The sequence below is a fragment of the Passer montanus genome, unplaced genomic scaffold (assembly GCF_014805655.1).
Source record: "Passer montanus isolate IOZ18808 unplaced genomic scaffold, ASM1480565v1 scaffold5, whole genome shotgun sequence".
Classification (NCBI taxonomy): domain Eukaryota; kingdom Metazoa; phylum Chordata; class Aves; order Passeriformes; family Passeridae; genus Passer; species Passer montanus.
In genome coordinates this window covers 721,981-743,378 of record NW_024369929.1, presented here as the reverse complement: position 1 = coordinate 743,378, position 21,398 = coordinate 721,981, and the positions used below count along the sequence as shown (strand labels likewise).

Here is a 21,398-nt window from a genome sequence, read left to right as displayed (position 1 = left end):
CTCCCGGCGCCCCCCGAGCCCCCCGCTACCTGCGCGCGGCCCCGCGCGCCGCCGTCATGCCCCGCGCGCTCCGGCCTCCTCGCGCCGCCACGGCGCCCGCCCATTGGCCGCCCGTCGCCTTCCACCCCGCCCATTGGCCGCACACTGCCGAGCCCCGCCCCTTTCCTTCCGCCCATTGGCTCCCAGCGCCCAGTCCCGCCCCCGCCACGCTGACTGCCACATCCCGCCCCCGCAGGCCCCGCCCACCCCCGTGAGGGCCGGAGCCCGGCGGGGTCCCGGCCCTTAAAGGGGCCGCGCGGGGGCGAGCTCCGGGCTCCCCCGCCCCGGGCGGGGCCAAGCCACGCGGGAGGGACCCCGACCAGGCCCCAGGGCCCCTGCTGGCTCTCTCCCCCAGGCACAGCCCCCCCACTAACACACCCGTAGAGCCCCACGGACTCCTCCTTGGGCCCACTCCCCACCCCAACAGCTGCCTGCAGGCCCGCCGCTCCCTCCCCTCTGGAGCCCCTCCACCAGAGCGCCCTCAGCCCCTGCGAGCAGCCCCAGCCCTAGCAAACCCCGCCCCTGGCCCCCCTCAAAGTGCAGCACATTGCCCCAGTCCCTGCAGACCCCCACACCAGTCCCCCCTACTGCCTGCAGATCCCAGACCAGACAGCCCAAACCTGCAGGCTCCTTCCCCAGAGCCCCACCCAGAACCCTAAGCACTCCCCAGCTCCTGTAGCCCTTCACCACATCTCCTCCCACCCCTGCAGACCTCTCACCAGCCCCCAAGGCGCAGCTCAGGCCAGCAGGTGCTTCAGCTTCTCTTTATTGATGGACAGTTGTGCTCTCCCACCCCAGGGCCCATCAGAGTGCTGGGTGAGGGGGGCTCTGGAGTGGTGGGGGGACATGACTAACACAGGAGACATCGCTGCAAGGGGAGCACGGGAAGCTGTGCATGGAGCCAACACCCTTCCCCTGCCCCCATTCCCGAAAGAGCCAGCTGAAAGGGCTGGATCTGCCTTGGACTGGGTCTGGAGAGGCGTGTAGCCATTACAGGAGGGGGGAGTAGCAGCTTGCCTCGAGCAAGGAGGGGTCCAGCAGAACTGTTGACCACACATCGCCTCTCACCTTCCCCAAAACCCCACACCAGGGCCAGGGAAAGGGACATTTCACACTCTGCAGACAGTCACCAGGAAAGAGGAGTCCCAACAGCACGCAGGAACCTCCCACGCTGACTCCAACACACATCAAGGCAGGACTTTTAACTACAGGGAGAGATTTTTAAAAAACTAAACACTTCAAGTATATTTTTTTTAGTGATTTAAGGTCTCTTGCCCCTGCTGCTGCTGCACTGGGTGGTGTTTAGCAACCTACATCCACTCTAGGGACAAGGACAACAGCGCAAGCGATGGCTGGTCTACTGCAAGGGGACACAGGGCAGTGGGGTGGTGGGAGGGGAGGGGGCAGGGGAAGAAGGCCCGGGGGCACTCAGGGTACGGGCACCACACGCATGGTGTTGGTGTAGCCAGAGCCGGGGCGCCAGCCCGTCAGCACGATCACCAGGTCGCCGCTCTTGAAGAACCCTCGAGCTTTGCCTAGGAGAGAAGAGGGAGGTGTCAGAGCCCAGTCCCACCGTGTCTCCCTGCCATGGGGCAGCCCTGCTCATCACCCACTCCCCGAGTCACTAAGGCTGCCTGTGCCACAGCAGCTGGGGCTCCAGGAGGGTATCAAGACCCCACCTTCCTGCTGCCCACCCATGTGACACCCTTCACCTCTGCTCTGGGGCTCTCTGCAACAGAGCTTGATTTGTAGAGGTGAAGGACAGAGTCAACCCCACTCCAGGCTTCCCTTGTCCCTCAGGAGTAATGAGTGTCACAGGTCTATCACAAACCCAACCTGGTCTTCTTGGAAGCTCCTTAAAGGCCGCTGTGCCAAACCCACCACCCCATTTCCCAATCGGATGTGGTTCTGCTCATGCAAGCATCACCCATTTCCTGTCCGGATCCAGTTACCACACAGGCAGCCAGTTCCTCTCTTCCCACCACCAGTGACCCCAAAGTAACCAGCCAGGTGCTCAGGGCCACCACGTGTCCCAGGGCAGGGCGAGGTGCCACTCACCGACATTCATGCCCAGGGTGACGCGCAGGTCCACGTCCTCGGCCCAGGCGTCCTGGGCGGGGTCTTTGCAGAGCACGGGGAAGATGCCGCGGTACAGGTGGGCCTGGCGCGCCGTCTGCTCATTGCGGGTGATGGCGATGATGGGGGCCCGCGGGCGGTACCGCGACACCAGGTGCGCCGACCTGCGGGGACAACAGCCACCGTGGGGCTCCGCGCAGCCACGCAGCCTCCGGAGAGGACTCCTGGCAACGGCCCCAAGGTCTGTCCGTCAGCCACCAGGGCTCCCCAAAACCCCTGGGGGCATGTGAGCAGCCTCCACAAAAGCCACTCACCAACCAGCTCGGTGCCCTGCTGGACTCCCAGACCACCACTGGCAGTGACAATCTCCTCAGCTCCAAGTTTAGCAAGTGCCATCAGGGTGTTTTGGTCCCTGAACAAGCCTTTACTTGTCTCTGTTGCTATGTTAGGGTGGCGAGGTGCCATTTATTCTGGCCTCCGCAAGCAGGCCTTGGCATCTCAACAGGGGTCCCTGAAAGTTCCCTGTTTTGAGGAGCTCCCGGTTTTCAGGGTGGAAAGAGCCGGTGCCAGCAGCATTGCCCAAAGCATGCCAAGGAGGAAGCCATCTGCCTCCCAGCCACCTACTGAAGCCAGCAAACAGGCCACTTCCTCCACACAGAGCTCTGCAACTGCACCCCATGGGAAGCAAATGCAACAGAGGCCAAAATTTATACTGGGAAGTTGGGCACAAAGTCTTTAAAATGCTTTAAAATAGCAGCAGCACAGCCTGGGTGGGGACTAGACTACAGCTTTCCTTTCTCTGAGCACTGCTGAAGGAGAGCATCTGCAAACAGATTCAAACTGCAAGGCTGTGGCATCTGCAGCTCCATCTTTCCAAAGGACATGCTGGTGTCTCCACTTGCCTTTGCAGCCTTGTTTAGTGGAGCCAAGCTCAGCAACATGCAGATGCAAAGTTTGCTGCTTAAAGCAGGGGCCAGCAGACTGCTCCAAGCACCCAACCACACGTGCCAGCTCTCAGACAATCCTTCCCACACTGTCCAAGCTGCCTCCCGCGAGATTCAGGTACTCACAAGAGTTAACCTAATCCACAGCTAAAAATATTCAAATATCAGAGTTCAAATCTCTTTAAAAGGTCAAGTGTAACGTTGGAACGTTTGACAAAGAAACATTAGAAGCACGAGGACATCCAGAACTCGGTGCTTATAGTTCCCTCCTCATCTCTGCAGAAAGTAATTTTCTGCTCAAAATCATTTTAAGCTGTACATTTTGGTGACGGTATCCCCGATGGTCCACATCTTCAGGTACGTGTGCTGCACTACTGTTTTGGTGTGAATCCAGTGTGAGAAATCCTGATTTCCTTCCAGAAAGCAGTCTGAGACTTATGGTCGGACGTGCTTTGGGAGCAGGCAGCCCAGGTCCTCTAGATGGAAGAGTTGATCCATGAGGCTCCAGCTCCTATTCCACAACTGGAAGAACAAGTCTCTGCTCGGCAGCTGTCACTGTTGCTGGACAGAAATCCCAAACTACATTGTTCCAGCACACTTCACCTGCAGCCACTGAGCTCACCTGGTGCTTGCCAGATGCCTGCCTGTGCAGAGAGATTACCTGCAGGCAGGGACAAGGAAGCCTCAAAGAGGATATTTCCAACTCTCTCCATTTCCCTGCCTACCAAGCACAGGCTGCGCAGTCCCTCTTCGGCCCTTGGCTCAGGCAAGCAGGGCTGATGACTGCAAAGTCTAGCAAGGGACCAATAATTTGGATGCTACTACGAAAGGCCAAAACCTTATTAAAAAAAAAAAAAAAGATTCTGCATCCACTGAACTTCTGCCTCACTGTTACATTGATGATTTCTTGCCAAGTAGTTTGAATTGAAGCTGCAACGCTTATTTTCCCTTGGCTCTTCCAGCTGGCGCCACTGCCACTTGCAGCAGTGAGGGGAGGCTGGGCTCGGAGCTGGTGCCACGCTGGCAGAGGCAGGCCGAGGACTCAGAGCGTAGGGATGTGTGTCCATCTCGAGGAACCACCACTGCAGGCACTGCCAGGACCTGACTCCACTGCTCTCTCAAGGCCATGGGAGAATCCCCCACCCTGGGGCACAGCAGGCTTGACCTGGGGGCACCTGTCCCCTCCTACCTTCCAGACTTGGTGAGGACAATAATGGCCCCGCTGCAGCACTTGAAGGACGCTTCCACAGCGCCAACTGCAGCGGCCTCGGTGGGGTCGCAGTTGAGGGGGGTCAGACGACGCAGTTCCTCAAACAACTGCCTGTGAAAGATGGCGGCTTCGGCCTCCCGGGCAATCTACAAGAGCAACACGCGTTCGGAGACAACGCTCACGGCAGGCGCTCGGGCACAGGGCAGGGCGAGGTGCTGAGCACAGAGTGCCACATCCCTGCTGCCAGCCTTCAGCACCGGCATTAACCAGTGAGCTCACACTGAGCTCACCCCAACAGCACGTCCCTGCAGAGGAACCACTCGATTCCCAAGGGCTCTTTCTCCAATGGTGGCACCTCGCCCTGTCAAGCCCACACTCAGGTGACACTCATGCCAACTGCCAGGCACTCTCGCTCTGCTCCTGCCTGCTGGGATCCCTCCCTGGCACGGGGTCAGCTCACATGGCAGAGTTACACAAGGGGGCAGCGAGCAGCTGGCCAAAGACTGCAGTGTTAGAGTGCAGCGTGTTTTGCCACGGCAAGGGCTGGCCCAAGCCCCCTCTCTGAGCCCTACCTGCCGGACTCAGTCAGGACTAGCAGGGCTGCAGCTAAGCACTTAAAAGAGGCCTCCACCGCGCCCGCCGCCATGGCATCGGCAGGGTCCCTGCAGTTAACATTGAGGCGTAAAATCTCTTCGAACAGCTGGCGATGGAACATGGCGGCCTCAGCCTCGCGCGCGATCTGCAGGCCCGAGGGGGACGGAAGGAGGAGAACAGAGGAAAGAAAAGAAGGAAAGATACACCAGAGGAACATGAGATCACGTTAACTTGCTTAATTGTCATAGTAATGCATGCAAGAGGGTATTAAGGTAAAGCAGTGAAGCTTTTTGTCTCTCAGATTTTGACTTTGCTAAATGCAACCAGACTAAAATTCACTGCAGCATGGAACTGGCAGGCGCCAGTCACTGGGCAGGCATTCCAAACATGGTATTTTTGTTGTATTTGGGAGTTCCAGCAGAGCAGGCAAACATAAATTGCTTTTCAAGGAGCAGAACAAGCCAGCTCAGAGGCAGACCGTGCTTTGTCATGGCTGCTTATGACTTCCCTGAGACACTCTTGTGCCACCTACCTGCCTGCCCATGGTCCTGCTTGCAGTTCTCTAAGAGGGAATATCTGTCTTCCTTTCCTAAGCTCCCAGCACCACAGAGTGCTGCTGGAACAGTTTTCATGGAGCCAACATGCCAGCAACACATTTTAAATGTCACTCCTCAAGGTGGGAAACTGTTCTCTCAATCTTGTTACATTTAGTTTAACTTCAGGGTGAATGAAGATTTAGTTTCATTTCAGAGTCAATGAAGATTTGGCTTACTTTGAGAGCAAATAAAGATGTAGTTTCAGGGCAAATAAAGATTTATTTTAACTTGAGAGTCAATAAAGCTTCACATCCAAATGGGATACCAACTTCCTTTTGGTAATAGGGAAATAAAGAGGAACAAGTCTTCCTTATAGGGTTGTCACAGTGTGGATGTTGGAGTGTTTGTACAGTGCCAAATATGGACAGATGAAAGGGACAGAGGCACAACTAAAGGCTTTGAGCTCTGGCTGAGCATTGGCAACAGGTTCAGCAACCTGTTCATCCCAGAATGCTGGGAATCATCATGTTTAATCATCTCAGAAGGCCTGACAACCCGATAAAGAAGGCTTGCAGAGACTAGAAAAGCATGCAAAGGTTCATGATCTTCTCAAGGACAACTTCACCCAGTTATTCCACAAAGTGAACAGCCACTACACAAAGCATGACAAGTTCATGTTGAATTAGAGACTGATGTGCCACCACAGTGAAAGCTCTGCAGTTAGAAAAATCAGGATTTTGCTACTCTAGTGTTAATGAATTATTTTATGTGATGCTGGGAATTATCCCTTCCACAGTTATCAGTTTAAGCCAAAGTAGTTAAGTATCTTAGGTCTAAAAATAACAGGACACAGGCAGCAGGCCGGAAGAGCAGGCCAGTGCCAACTTGTCCTAAAGCACATTGTTACTGCTGGATTTAGATAAAAGGAGAGTATTTGCATCACAACACTTACTCCAAATGCAGGAGCTGGAAGCCTGGCAGTTTATTTTCAGCTCCTGGTACAAAGGCAGCAGGTCCATGTAACACAGAGAGCAAATCTGATTTTAGAGGGAAGTCTGCACTCCCCACGTGCAGAAAGTGGGAATACAGGTGTCTGCTTTGACAGCAGCTGCAGAGGGGCACAGCAATCCTTAACTTCACCACACAGCTGGATCTGCTCAGGCAGGAATAGCTATAGAGGGTTTCCAGTTGGTGCACAGGTGGAGATACCAGGGAGGTGGGAGAAAGGAAAATGGAGAGGCTGTTTGAACCTTGGTCCCATCAGGCATCATAGCATGGCCAGGCTGGGCTTTGAAGTGTGGATGCTGGAGTGGAATGGGAAGGAAGCCCACTCCCACCTACAGCAATCAGCCTGCCCAGTATTTGGAAGTTTGCTACTGCCCACTTCAGAGGGTAACATCCACCTGCTCCAGCCATGCTGCAGATCCCCAGACCATGGATTCTCAGGACATTGTTGCTGGGCTTGACTAACAAGAATTGAATTAGCTCAGAGGAAAGATCCTCACTGTACTGGCATGTGCTCCTACCATAAGAGTTGGCACCTTGCTGCCTGGAACATCTCACACTTAGTAAATCTGTATTTTAATTTCTGCAGTGTTAAAGTGTTAAAGCCTTGAGTGCTTCTCCAGGAGCCCTGGTGGAAAGAACACCATGCCCAGGTCTGTAGGAAGAGGGAAGCACATGCAACACATCCTGAAATCAGGCTACAGGTACAACACAACCTGCTCAGACCAAAGAATTATGGCCAGGATGGAAAGCCAGGTGCAAAGTTTGCTGCAGCAAGTTCCCAAGTCTTGGTAGGCAGTTGATCCTTGTGATTTAGGGGTTGGAAAAGGAGGGAGAAGCTTTAAGGTGCACTGTTAGCATTTGGCCTGTAAAGGAGCACCACCGCCCAGCGATCGTAAGTTGTATTTTGCATTTGCCTCGTGCAAAAAACACCACTCCATATTGAGGTAAAAGATGTTTAGGTAACACACTGCAAACCAACACTGCTTGAGTTGAATAACCTATAGAAGCTGAATTACAAAAAAAACTGGTGAGAGTTAGAACTTGTGATGTGATTCACATTGTGTTGTGATTCACAGCACTGGTAACTGGGGAGCAGCAACGCTCACAGGAACTTGACATAAGGCTTATATCAGCTGAAACACGAACTTGAAGCAGAGCAGAGGTTTCTGGCAGTTCAGGCATGTAAAAATATGGTGCTGTCAGTACTCATGCAACAAACCCCCCCAACCCCCAGCACACAGCAGGTGCTGAATGCAACAGTGCTGTAAATCACCCTCAGGGGCCTCCCCACCCCCTCCCATGCAGGACTCAGCCAAACCTTTCATTATCTATAGATAAACTGCTTAAAGCAGCTCCTTGACCCTGCAGAAGTTTAAGGCATTTAATATGCCACTGCAACAGGACAGTGGATGAAATTTCTATTGAGGTAACAGCAAAAAGAAATGGGAAATTTTGTATCTCAGCATTTCAGAGCAGCTCTCAGCTCTGCTTGGCAAGTTTGGAGAAATTCCAGGCCCTCAGGACCATGTTTGTTCAAAAGAATCACCCACAACAGAGTGTGAGGGAAAAAAAAAGGCTATTTTAGGCAGCCATTTAGGCCTTTGAGTGGCCAGCTGAGGTGGCCAAGAGCAGGGTGGTGTCCCTGTCCCCAGCAGGCAGGGCAGGGCAGTACTCACAGCGTGCTGCATGCGCACAGCCTCGAGGGGATAGTCTCCCTTGGCTGTTTCCCCAGACAGCATGATGCAGTCTGCCCCGTCCAGGACGGCGTTGGCGACGTCGCTGCCCTCAGCACGGGTCGGGCGAGGCTTCTTGATCATGCTTTCCAGCATCTGGGAGAGAGCAAACCCACAGGGATCAACAGAGGAGCAGCTGGACTGCAACACTCCTTAGGGCTTGGGCAGAAAGTGGGATGCAACTTAAGGACTCCAGGAGTTCTCCATGGGCATGGAAAATAAAGATGGTCTGGTCCCTAAACCAGCTTTGGTTTAAAGCCTCCATCACTAAGGAAAATAACCCATTCCATTTGATACCCATTCCACATTTATTCCTTTTCCAGGGAGATTTAAGCCACACAACATCCCAGACAAAATACTCCAACCTTCCACTTCAACTTCGCAGCACAAAGCTTGGTCCAAGAAACGCGGAGCTCTTTAGAGCAGTGTGGCATTAGACGTATTTATGGAAAGCTCAAATCCCCAAATTTGAGAATGTGTATCATCCAGAAACCATAAAGAGCAGGGTCTGCGCCAATGAAGTCACCCTCTCCCAACACAAGATTTCAAATGCTTTAGACAATGTGTACTAAATTCAGAACCAGCTTTCTAAGCATCCATGCTTAAAAGTGGAAAACGGGACAGCTTGCCATGAGGTGAGCATTTCCTAATCCCTTTCCACACCCCAATTCTGGCCAGCTGTCCTGTCTTCCTCAGGTCCTCAGCTTCCCCCCAGCTGGAGCTCACCACTTGTTTAAACACTGTTTGCTTCACCCATAGGACATTGCCTGAGGCTGTGTTTCAGCTGCATTTCTGTAGCAATACAGGAAAAAGGAGCACATGCCACTGTAAATCCAGTGACTTTTAATGACTACTGTCTAAAGAAGTCTTCACTTCCACAGCCTGTGTGCAGAGCAAAAGCTGCATTTCTGTAGCAATACAGGAAAAAGGAGCACATGCCACTGTAAATCCAGAACCTTCTTTAATGACTACTGTCTAAAGAAGTCTTTACTTCCACAGCCTGTGTGCAGAGCAAGGACAGTCAGGAAACCAGTCCTCCCAGTGCTCAAGGACTGCACACATGATCCCTACCACTCCCAGAAAAAGGAGATGGATCCTTTACTCAGCTCCTTCTGAAGCTGCAGCACAGGTACATGTCTAAGATACCTGGGAACCCTAGCAAACCTTCCCTGTCAGGCAGGGATGTGCTGCCACAAGATGGCAAGGAAAAGCATGTGCCATTTTTTCCTTGAATTTGAAAGGTCAGCCTCAAAGGCTCATTACCATGTGATGTTTTGAGGCGTATAACCCTTCGCAAGAGGTCCTCTAATCTAACTGGAAAAAATCCCAAACACAGAAATGCCTAAATATGAGCTTTTCAGCTATGAGCAAAACCTCTCTGCATGTCACTCTTTTAACCAATGCCATCAACCCACGGCTGCTCCCAACATTCCCCCCAGCCAGACTCTGGCAGTGAGGAACCACAGGTGGTGCTTCCAGTACCTGAGTGGCACAGATGATGGGTTTGCCAGCCCTGTTGCAGCGCCCAATCATCATCTTCTGGGCAAGGAAGACTTTTTCAGCTGGGATCTCGATACCCAGGTCACCACGGGCCACCATAATGCCATCACTGGCCTCCATGATCTCATCAAACCTGACAGAGTGAGAACAGCTGTGTTATCCCATTTGCTCTGCAAAGCACCTTCCCATCTGTCTGTCCTCCTCTGAAAGGAGCACTCACGCTTTTCATGGGCTGTTTGAGTCCTTGCAATGCCAAGGAAGGAGGAAGAAAACCAGAAGCAAGGCACAGCACATATTCAGTGCTACAAAGCTGCCTGAAGCTACAAAAAGCGAGTGTGAGTTGCTCTATTGCTTTATGTCAGTGTGACAAACCCAAAGCACCCCCTGCACAAAGCTCACCTGCGCACACCCTCGTGGTTCTCAATTTTGCTGATGATCTTGATGTTCTTTCCCTTTTCCCCCAGCACCTTCCTGACAGCATGGACATCAGCAGCCTTGCGGATGAAGGAAGCAAACACCATATCCACGTTCTGCTCCACACCGAATTTTAGGTCCTGAATGTCCTTTTCAGAGACAGCAGGCAGGTCGACAGCAGCGCCGGGCAGGTTCACGCCCTTCTTGCTGCCGAGCATGCCACCATTCTCAATCTCTGTCATGACATAGTCCTTCCCTGAAACACAGGTTCCCATGGTCAGTGTTTACAGGACAGCTCCTGCTACCAACTCCCACACCACCTCCCGGCCTGGGAATTGCAGTGCCAACAGTGGCACAGGCGATAAAAAGCACATCCCATCTCTTCAGAGCATTTCTGTACCACACAACCTTGCAGCTTACCCTTGGGAACAAAATAGATTGGTCTAAAACAACTTCTAGACTGCTCCTGGATAAGATAGCAGCTGTTTGCTGCAGGAAGTTGGGATTACCTCCCCCAAGAAAAGCTAGCAGGTTGCAGTTTTGCACACAGAGCCCTGCAACACCAAAGCCTCTCCTCCCACTGCCTACATGCTCAGAGATTTAGAGGCTTGGGGCTACAGCAGTTTAGGCAGCACTATAAAGGGAGCATTATGGAAATAACCTTGCCTCTACATTACCAATTAAAACTAGTTCTGTCTCTTACCTACAAAACCCAGGGTCTGTGCTGTAAAACTAGTTATACCCTTCATTAAGAGCATGAATTAGCCTGGCTGATCATGAACATGTGGCCCTACCACACACTCCCCTTTGAAGATGGGGTTTAGATGCCAGCCCAATGAAACTCAGCTGAAGTTAGTTTTTGGAAAGTTCCTACACTTTGAGATAGAGAAATTTAGCTCAAAGTCTCACTAAACCATCAAGAACTATGTTCTGCTTTCTACAACACACAATTGCAAATTAAGAAACTCTTACTAGAGGGAAACCACAGGCATGTCCTGAGGAACACACAAACAGGCAGAGCTAAAATGGCTGTCACCCACCTTTCTCCCTAACCACCAAAGAAATCAGACCATCATCCACGTAGATTTTGCTGCCAACTTCTACAACTTTGGTGAGATTCTTGTAGTCCAGCCAGAGTGTGTTCTCATCACAGTTCTCCATGAAGGCATCGTCCAGGGTCACTTTGAGCTGTGCGCCCTTCTTCAGCTCCACTTCTGCTGTGCCACTCTGTGTGACAACACCACCAGTAAAAACCAGTACACCACCACCTCGCAGCCCATAGCAGTTTGCTAGAACTTTTGAGAGGTGGTTTGTTACCTCATTTCCTATAATATTGTTTTGTTTGGAAATGGCCACAGGCTTAACACGTATCAAGTCTGTGTGGTGAGCAAAGAGTGATTAAAAAAAGCAACTTACTCCCTTAATGAGTCCAGTTCGGATTTCAGGTCCCTTGGTGTCCAGTGCAATAGCCACAGGTCTGTAGGTGATGGGATCAGAGGCAAAGCTCTCTGTGGCTTCTCGCACATTCTTGATTGTGCCCTCATGATACTGGCAAGAAAAGAAAAAATATGGAAATGTTAAAGCTGGTTCTACTTGGCTGCTTACAGAAAAGATCCCAGTGCACCCCAGAGGCTGCCCAAGCTGACTGTTCCGCTCTCAGTTTCAGTTCTACCTTCAAAATTCAACCCAGACAAAGCTTCCAGTAAAGCATAGTGCAAGAATGCAAGGGCCTTTCTGCCATGAAGATGGAGTCTGAAGTTATCTGGGGTGCCCTCAGCCCTAATTCCAGAAGGACAAGTCAAGGAGACAGTCCTGAGGTCTGGCTGAAGTGATTTTTCAAAAGGACACACATCTGCCAATCCAAGGTGGCTCACCAACCAAGAGGCCTTTAAGGAGTAACTCTTCCAGAAGCTTACCTGAACACCTGCCTATTCAACACAGCAGAATATCCACAGCACCAGCACCTGGGTAACTGTGTGCATTCAAAGAGACCTGATGGCAGAAGAACATCATAGTGCCACACATGGCTGTGCTCCTCCTCCACCCATCAGAGCAAGGGAAGATGCCTCTCCACACTGCTAGCTCCCACACACACTTCCAGCCTGACCCCTATCAGTCCTGCAGGTGGACAGCTTTTCACTCTTTGGCCTGAATTCCCACAGATAAAGGATTTGCTAAAAAAATGTTATCCGTGTAAATATTTACAGTTTATTTCCGGAGTCAAAGCAATCACAGACAGCTCAATAGTCCAGCACCACACACCTGGCTTCCAAACCTTGTTTGTGAGACCATTTAGCTAAATGCTGCCAGTTTTAGGATAGTTTTGTGACAAAAGCAATCCCAGCTCCCTCAAATGTGCTACAGATAGCCAAGAAATCAGTTTACTTTACTTGTTTAAATAACACGAAGAGATAACCTCAACTACTTACAACTAGTAAGAGTTGTGTAACACTTGACAGACTTTAGTAGATAAAACATACACTTTCCCCTCTGTGCCAGATGGACTGATGGAGTTTGACCTCACTCACCCGGAACACTCGGTTCCCTCGTGTCACTCACTCACCCCAACACGAGCCCTCCACACTGACTTCAGTATCTCAGGGATGATAAGCCAGCACCAGGAAGGTTGGGCTGGAAAAAGCCATGCTGAAGTTCACATGTGTGCCCTTAGCCAGAAATACCTAACAGCTGATAACTCTTTATAGCAGGAAAATGAGTCAGTTTATTGACAGTGTGCAAGTTGGGACTGAGATGGCCTTGACCCTTCCAGGCACTGCAGCTGGGGTGGATGCAGCACAGAACACATGTCCTGACAGTGCCACAACACTTATCTGAACCCAATCATCTGAGATTTCTATTTTAGTTTGATACCAAGGACTAACTGGCTCCTAGGGAGTCTGACTTTCTGAAAAGTTACACGTGCAGAACGGGAATGCAGGAAGAACTGGAGGTAAAAGCCATAAGTCCATGTTAAGGGGAGCCAGGGAGGTTGAAAAGCTCAAGCCCTGGTAAATGCTTTGGGGTGGACACGAGAACTGAAGCACTTGTGACAGATGGAAACTCCTTTGGCCTTCACTGGAAACTAGGGCACTTTGGAGGGGCCAGGATGGGACACAAACTCAGGACTGGCTGTGGCTCATGGTCACACTCTGCAGGAAACAGCCACAGCAGAGCCTGCAGTCAGCTTTGCTGGTGTAAAATGTCTAATTAGACCTCACACAAAGCAGGAAGACCTCAGCCAAGTTCACAGACCACAGCAACCAGGCAATAACGGTGTCAGAATTCCCAGTTTCTACCTGCCCACCAACTCCCTCATGCGTCACCTGGCCCAAGAGCCACCCAGCTGCAAGGATTTGACTCCTGGGATGCAGTTACTCCACACTATTCTTTCTCCAGGCTGATTTCCCAACTGCAAGGCATGTACTAACACTATCCCAGGGTGGTTAGTCAAGGTCTGATGGTCGCCCACAGTTAAGTATCAGCCCTTTTGATCCTGACACTGCCCTGTGCTCATTAAAGGCTACCAGGGTGAGAGGCCAAGCTGTTATATGCCACGAGACTCATGGGTCACTAAGTAAAGCTACCTACAGCTGCTACTGGGTGACATTTTGAAAGTTGGAAAGCAGCCAGGGTCAAAAAAAAAACCCAAAAAACCTCAGCAGAATGGGATCCTCAGCTCCTCCAGTATCACTGAGTGTCTGCTATTTATAGCAGTAAGGGCTTGACTGTCATGGAGTGTTGATTTCTTCTGACCTTATTTTTCTGAGCTCACCACACCATGTCCCAAGCTGCACAGTGGGACCTTCCAGAGTGCCAGGAATGCATCTGGGGCAGCTGGTTAGCCACAAAACCCAGGAGCCCATTCTTCCCACTGAGCACAGTAATTACATCAAATCACCAAAAACCAGATGCCTTTTGATCAGGGTTATTCACGGATCACCTGCTTGCAAAATCCCCAGCAATGCAATAAAAAGTGAGATTAACTGATAGTGTGACCTCCTGCAGAGGTGCAAAACAGGGACAGGTCTTCCCAAAGCTGCTGCTTCCCAGTGAGCAGCAGAATCTGAGAACAGCAGGATATGAGGAAGAACTGAAGGATTTCATGGCAAGCAGTTGGCACACGGTGTCAAATACCAGTTACCTGGCTCCCCGCTACAGGGTGGGGTGTGGAATCAAATTGCTTTCAAAATGGCTCAGAAAATACACTTCAGTGTTATCAACAGTGACGCAGGCTCGGTATGTACAACCAGCATGCTTTGCCCACAAGCAGCTATTTGACCTTCCCACACCACGGATGGTCTGGATGAAGCTGGATTTCCCTCCTCCCTGAGGGACAGGATCGGCAGACACACAGGAGCTGTAGCAGCTCAGACCACACCCTCACCTCATGGGTGCCGTGAGAGAAGTTGAGGCGGGCAACGTTCATTCCAGATTTAATCATTTCCTTCAGCTTCTCCACAGAGCGGGAGGCCGGGCCTAGGAGGAAGAAACAGTTTGAACATTAACTTAAGAAAAATAATGAGGTAACCCACACAGACCAGGCTGTTTCATGTGGAAGAAAAAAGGTAAATGGATACAGCATTGCTCAGCGCTGCAGCAGCAAATATTGTTTTAACTTGCCCACGGAGTGCAGCAGAACCCAAGCGATTCCCATTTCCCTGGATACTGGATTCACTCCCAGCAGTAACACAGGTTAGGCAAACATGGGAAAGTCATCTTCCTTCACCACACAAGTTCAGCCCTGGCAAGGGATGAAAGTCAGATGCTTCTCACAATTTCCCTAATAAGTTTCACCGAGGTGTGGGCTCCTAGCTGCAATTCCCTCCTGTCTAGGAATAGCCTACCAATGGTGCAGATGATGCCGGTGTTTCTGGCGATGGTTGGCTCCGAGTCGATGTCCAGGCGGCACATGTGCTCCAGGAAGGTGTCTGCCATGGCAGCATGCAGCTGCTGGGTCTGGATGAAAGCGGTCCCTGCATCGTGGTGCTTCGACATGATTGCTCGATTCCTGTGTCTGGAAGGGAAGAAAGCGGTGCCAGGTTTGGGAATCACCCACCCCAAACTGCCCATCAAGCAGAGACACCAAGACAACAATGTGATGAATATGGAGGTAACAAGAAAGCTGCTACTGGGTCAAACTATCTTTATGTTCCTATTTGAGAATCCTAAAAGGCAAGGCACATTTCTATTCCGTGTCATCCCCCACATGGACCACCCAAAGCTCACCTGCCTTCTATGCAGATGTTCCCTTCATAGCTTCTCTTCATTGCCAGTCTTCCCTTGGAGCTACACAACGCAACAAAATTCAAGCACTTGAGTGCACAGGCAGAGGTTCTGCCTCCTCCCTCCCAGCTCTCCACTCATTTCTCCTACAGGCCTCAAGTGCACGTCCCATCCCACATGGGAGCGGGGCAGCTCGGCGCTGGCGTGACTGAGGCACGCCTGGACATGGGCAACCCTCTGCCCAGGAGCACCTAATCACAGCAAAGTCCGCATAAGCCTCAACCCCATCCTTTAAGCCTGGACAAGCAAGCAGACTTGGGTTGATTAAACACATCGCTTTGGCAGAGAACACATAAAAGACTGAAGATTTAAGATACTCAAAGCCCCTCTTTGACTGAAGACGCTGCAGGTCTCCCCCACCTCCTGCACTCCCCTCCACCTACAGCACTACAATTCATCCTAAGGTTTAAAACTGCTTGCATTTTTCAACATTTGGATTAAAAAAACTCTCTGAACTCAAGCTGTTTGCCTCCTCTGGACTAGAGCTTCCACAACAGCAGGACCAGCCTATTCTTTGGGAACCAACCTATCCTCTGAAGAGGAAGCTGAGCTGAAGCCTAACAGTCCACTGGGCTGGGAGGACATTCATTTCACAGCAGTGCTGGTGCCCCAGGCGTTTTAATTGCAATAATTTTGTTCTCAAGTAGTAGTGGCAGCTCAAAGCTTTGTCTTTTAGACCTGCCCAGGCTAAAATCTCAGCATCACAAAAGCCTCTGGTAAAAGTGATGCAAGGTGGTGACTATTGGCATGGGCAGATCACTCATTTTGCCTTTAAAGACTGGTTCAGCTTCAAACCCTGTGCCCTGGGCACACAGGTGAGACTCAGAGCAAGCATGAGCAGCCTTCATCTCCAAGATGTGCTTATAGAAACACGGGCTGGAGCCCAGCTAAAAGCTGGGACAGAGCAGGAATAGAGCTGGGCTTTTGTTCTGCCTGTCCCAAGCAGACAAAGCCCACCAATAAACCACAGAACGGTGTGAGGGGCACACACCAGCCAGCTCAGCACATCCAGCTTTGACACAGAGGCACCAGTAAACCCAAAAACTCTGGCAAAGCTGGCAGACTGAGCACAGTGAAGGGCAGACCAAGCCCTGCCAGTCTGCTGCCTGCCCCGATGCTCCTCCCCTGCTCTGCAGCCCTTCCTTCCTCACGTACGTGCAGATCCTCTCGCAGGCAGCCCTGACTCACCCTCGCCGCGCTGCCATGCGCCACAGAGCAGCCAGGCCAGCAAAAACCATAATTTGACCTGGCAAAGCTTTTTTTCCCCTCAGCCCTGCCAGAAGCTGCTGATTCACTGGAGTCACTACAAGAAGGTCTGCCCACATGAAAAGCCCAACAAAGTTTCATTATTATAGGAAAACCCTCTGGTCAGTCCTAAAACATTGTGTTTCAGCCCTCTAACACTTGCTGTTGCACCCTCCGACACCTGCAGAGCAGTGTCAGTTTTCCTGGATGCCAAAAAAAACAAGCCTTTGCTGGGAAATCACCTCCACGCACAGGCAATCGGGCTTGCACAGCTTCTAGGAACAAGAGGAATACTGAACAAGGAAACTGCAGCCAGAGCACAATTTGGAAGTTTATAAAAAATAGTCAAGTGAATTCGCCCTGCCTCATGGAAATCCCCCACCCACTCAAGTCATGTGCAAATATAATTTTAACACCCTTGCAGTCTCTATAAAGAGAAAGGAAAAGTTCACTTCCCAGCCAGTATCCCCTTCACAGGATTTTCCAGCAGTCCAGAGGGCTCAGAAAAACTAACGGCAGACAGTGACCTTGTCCAGGGGCGAGAGCAGAGACGCAGGAGCCAGAAAGTATCCCAAACACCCATCTGTCCACAGCACCATGCCCACGACCACCAAGAGTCCTTTCAGTACTCCCTCCTGCCTTCCACCACTGTGCATTTACAAGGCATCAACTGAATTTTACCGGAATGACCAGTCTCATATTTATAACAGGAATGTCTGGCATTTCCCACTACTCCGCTTTTTTTAACATCAAACAGAGGAGCAAGGACTTCAAGGACACCAGAAAACACTGAGCACTCAGTCTGGGCAGATTGAGGAGGAGGGGGTGAGCAATACCCTGAATGTTTCCAGCACTGAACAAACCTGAATTCATTCCTCAAGGAGTAACGATTAAACTCCCAAATTTATTACTTGGCCGGCCCATGCTTCAGGCAGGGTGTCCCAATGCTGTCTGGTATCTCCTCAGCTCCTGAATATTCCAGACTAAGCCATCTCAGGTAGGGACTGGCTTTTACTGTAGCCAGGTGACTAATTCCAGCCAGCTCATCCCATGGGTCAGATGAGAGAAAGCCTAAACTCATGGTCTGTCCGGATATGCCCCTTGGGGATGGAGAAAGGATTGGGAGCAGCAATCCCCACCCAGGGCCAAGTCTTTGCTGTTACTGGTGACAAAAGGAAGTAGAAACTGCAGCAGGGGCTGTCCCCAGGCCACAGCCAGAGCTGTGTCACTGCCTGCAGGAACTCCAGCCAGGAGGCTCCCGGGGGATGATGACTCGGGGTTTACTGGACAGCCTCGCTTACACAACCTCACGGATGCTGCAGAACAAGGCTGCTCATGCCCAGTGACCCTGCCCAGAGGCAGAAATGGTTTGAGTTCGTGCTCAGGGAAGGGTTATGAAACCAGGCAGGCTTTCAGATTCCCAAAGAAGCCTAGAAAAACATCAGCTTTGCTCATTCCAGAAGCTAAAGGCACTCAACAACAGAGAAATGCAGCTCTGCAGAGAGGCAGGTTTTTACCCTGGCCTGGCATCCCCTCTCCCAGGGAGGGAGGACAGCACATTCCTGCCAGGCAGCTGGAGGTGGTGTCTCGCCGTTACGTAAGGACAAAATGGCCACCCCAAAATTCCACCCCTTTTCGGCAAGCCTGGATGGAACCCAGGGGCCACCACCTGCTCCTGGCTGGCCGACGCTCTCCTCAGCACCGAGCTGCAGATCCACGGGAGGAGAGACCCACAACGGAGATGCCTCTGCAGCTTTTTGGCAATGGGGAACAGGAAGATCGGGCTGGTTCTGGCACCTTCCCGTGAGCTGCTGGCTCAGCCGTGCCTTTGCTGAGCTGCCCTCCCTAGAAGGCTTAACTAAAAAAATAAGAGGAGGTGGCAAGCATCGGATGTTTGGTGACGAGAAAGACTTATCTCGAGGGTATTTGTAGGACACACCTACAGGCTTAACCTTGCAGAGGACAAGCAGCCTTTCAGCTTGGTAAAAAGCACCTGGCTGCCTTCAGGCAAGCTGTAAAAACCTGCTTCACAGGCTAAAAGCAAGTTTGGGGGTTTTCTTTTCACATTTAACTAGGCAGAAGTGTAGACCACTGCGCTGCATCCCCGCTCCAGGATGGAGATTGCTGCACGTGGCAGCGCCCCGGTACTGCAGCCCCATTCCCTACGTGCCATCCATCACCACCCGCTGCGGCTCCATCCTCCTGCAGGAGAACAACGGCCAGGCGGGAGATAAAGGACAAGCACGTGCTCCGGCCGGCCTGGGAAACGTCTCACTCCCATCAAATTAAATTAGCAACTTGTTGGGTGGAAAGGGAATTAAGGCCGGCGGTGGATCACTCCGGCTAACAGCAATAAATGAAGGTTTTAATAACAGCTTTAGATAGATAAAATAGCAGGTAATAAAAAAAAAAAAAAACGCAGGCTGCTGCAGACTTTCCAAGCTCTTTATCTAGTGCAAGTGAAGTTTCTCAGATGGGTTTCACAGGCAGAAGTCCCCGGTTCAAGCACGTGGCTCGCAGCAGCGCTTCCTGCCTCGCACAAAAACCTTTTACTTAATCCGGTGATGGGCTGAAAACCTGCTGGCACCAGTACGGATCATTAACCCATGGAACTCCTTTATATGATCCAGAATTCTGCTCTATAAACGGGATCTCGGGCATAAAATTACACTCTTTAGATGGTTTTTTTTGTTTGCCTTTTTTTAATTAAGCACTTCTAATTGCACAAGTTCCTGGACGTGCCTGAGTAACAAAAAATTTGTCATTGCACCTCTGAGCCAAGGCAAGTCACGACGAGCAGCAGGACAATTAACAGTTTAACATGACAAAAACCTTCATAAAACACTGATTTTTTTTTGTTAACCTGGGCCTCTCTGATACCGAGCTGCCTTATCAGAACAAAAGCAGGTTTTTAGAGATTGCCGTCTACTTTTAGCAGTCTGAGGAGACAGTCGGGAGATTGCCATTGTCCGCCGACAAAAGCGCTATTCATGCCTTGGTAGCTCTGCAAAGGGGGTTTAAACACGTTTGAAAGGTTTTCACAGGTCAAGAAACTGCCTAAATCAATTGGACGTGTTTAAGCAGGCACAATTACTGGAGGAGATAAATTCAGAAGGGGCCTTCTCCTCTCGAGGCGGGAGGGCAGGGAAGGGGCTGCAGCATCAGCGGTGGGCGCAGTGGGCCGGACACTGATTAAAGCTGATGCCCTTCGGGGAACCGCCGGCTTTTACGTGAGTGCGGGCACGGGGGGGGGGAGCGGGGGGAAGGCGGCCCAGCGCCTCACTCCGTGTGCCCGTGACTCAGCCTCCCTGCCGGCGGCTCCCCCGGCACTGCCGGGCCGGGCGGCACCCGCAGCGGCGCCGCGCGCTCCGCTTAACGGCGCGGCCGCCGGCACACGCGGGGCTCCCCGCTCGCGCCTGCCCCGCCTCATCCACCCGCACCCTCGCACCCCACACCGGACCCCCGCCGCCCCTCCCCGCGCGCGGAGCGGCCGTTTCCCGGTGCGCGCCGCGGGGAGATGCTTCGAGCGGGCGTTCCCCGGCGCGGGATGGGAAGGGATGCTCGGAGCGGGCGCTGCCCGGCGCCGGGTCACGGCGGGGATGCTCGCAAGGGGCGTTCCCCGGTGCGGGATCCCGGGGGGATGCTCGAGGAGGCAGAGCGGGGGACGCGGGGCCGCCGGCAGCCACGTGCTGCGCGCCGCGAGCCCCCCGCGCGCCCCCTCCTCAGCCGGCCCGCAGGGCGCGCGCCCCCTCCCCTCAGCCGCCGCCCGGGGGGACCCTCTCCCGGCGGCGGAAACACGGGGATGGCGGCGGCGCCGGCGCGGCCGGCCGCACCGCTCGCAGCCCCTCAGGGCGCCGTTACCTGCCGCTGCTCAGTCACGCCGCTGCTGCGTCCTCTCACCGCGAGCGCCGCCGCCGCTCTGCGCGCCGCCCCCACGCCCCGCCAAGGTGATCCCGGCCGGCCGCAGCACCGCCCCCCTAGGATCCCTCCGCCGCCCGCCCCGCCGGGGGCCGCAAGGGCGGGGCGCCGGGGCTACTTTCAGGAGCGGACGCACAAAGCGCGAGGGGGAGGCGCTGAGTCACAGCACGCGCTCGGCCGGCCAATGAGGAGGCGGCGCAGCGGCCGCGCGCGCGGACGGAGAGCGCTCCTCGCCTTAAAGGGACCGCGGGCCGGCGCGATGCTCTTAAAGGGGCCGCGGCCCCGAGCCACACCGAGCCCGCCGATCCGCACCTGCACCCCCAGCTCACTCCGGCACCCCCAGCTCACACCTCAGGGGTCCCTCGCTCTGGGGGGGCAGCGGCTCTGGGTGTTTTGGGGTGCTTTGGAGGGTCCTGAGGCCTTCCAGTGGGGACACTGGGGACCAGTGTGGAATCTCTGCAGTGGGGCTGCGGGGACACAGTACTGGGGACACGAGATGTTGGTGACAGGGTGCTGATGCCCTGAGGAGCTGGAGCAGAGGCTGGATGGAGTTAGGAGGAATAAAGTGCATATTTATTGAAGTGCCCTCAAAGCCACAGTCGTGGCTCTGCCCAGACGGCTCCAAGATGGGAGCAAAAGAGGGCTTGGTCGCGAGATCTCACATTTTTATAAGTTTTAGTCCTTTTGCATATAGGAGTTATCTGTCCAATTAACAGCTTCAGGTGATGAAGTTCCATCCTCCTTGCTTGCTTGCCCACCCTCCTCTTCTCACGTTGTTTAAGCTTTGGGGCAGAAGTTTGAAGAGCTTGTCCTTGAGTCTCCAGATAGAACAGGATTGTTTTGTCTTCACCACCCTGTGAAAATATCCCAGGAACACTTAATATAAAATTAAAAAGCT

The 21,398-nt window shown here is 52.7% G+C and overlaps 1 protein-coding gene across 3 annotated transcripts; it reads right to left on the bottom strand.

Moving 5' to 3' along the window:
• Positions 1–787: 787 nt before the first annotated feature.
• Positions 788–20,600, bottom strand: PKM (pyruvate kinase M1/2). 3 transcript variants are annotated; one of them, XM_039722776.1, is made up of 12 exons: positions 17,110–17,203; positions 15,281–15,340; positions 14,899–15,068; positions 14,439–14,530; positions 11,471–11,602; positions 11,095–11,281; positions 10,040–10,310; positions 9,623–9,773; positions 8,084–8,236; positions 4,249–4,415; positions 2,098–2,279; positions 788–1,574 (listed from the first exon to the last, which is right to left on the bottom strand). In XM_039722776.1, the coding sequence occupies exons 1-12, from the start codon at positions 17,163–17,165 to the stop codon at positions 1,468–1,470; spliced, it is 1,728 nt and encodes a 575-aa protein (XP_039578710.1). In that variant the 5' UTR covers positions 17,166–17,203; the 3' UTR covers positions 788–1,467. The 3 variants fall into 3 exon arrangements, with proteins under 3 accessions (XP_039578710.1, XP_039578709.1, XP_039578711.1); XM_039722775.1 differs by lacking the exon at positions 4,249–4,415 and adding an exon at positions 4,842–5,008 and having other exon boundaries at positions 17,110–17,180; XM_039722777.1 differs by lacking the exons at positions 4,249–4,415; positions 15,281–15,340; positions 17,110–17,203 and adding exons at positions 4,842–5,008; positions 20,444–20,600.
• Between the last annotated feature and the right edge of the window lie 798 nt (positions 20,601–21,398).

Coding starts and splice junctions, on each gene's coding strand:
- PKM (XM_039722776.1), bottom strand. CDS start 17,165: ATGGGTGTTTGGGATACTTTCTGGCTCCTGCGTCTCTGCTCTCGCCCC. Junction 11,282..11,470: donor GAACTGGACTCATTAAGGGA/GTAAGTTGCTTT, acceptor GTTGTCACACAG/AGTGGCACAGCAGAAGTGGA. Junction 8,237..9,622: donor CCATCATCTGTGCCACTCAG/GTACTGGAAGCA, acceptor GCTCTCTCCCAG/ATGCTGGAAAGCATGATCAA.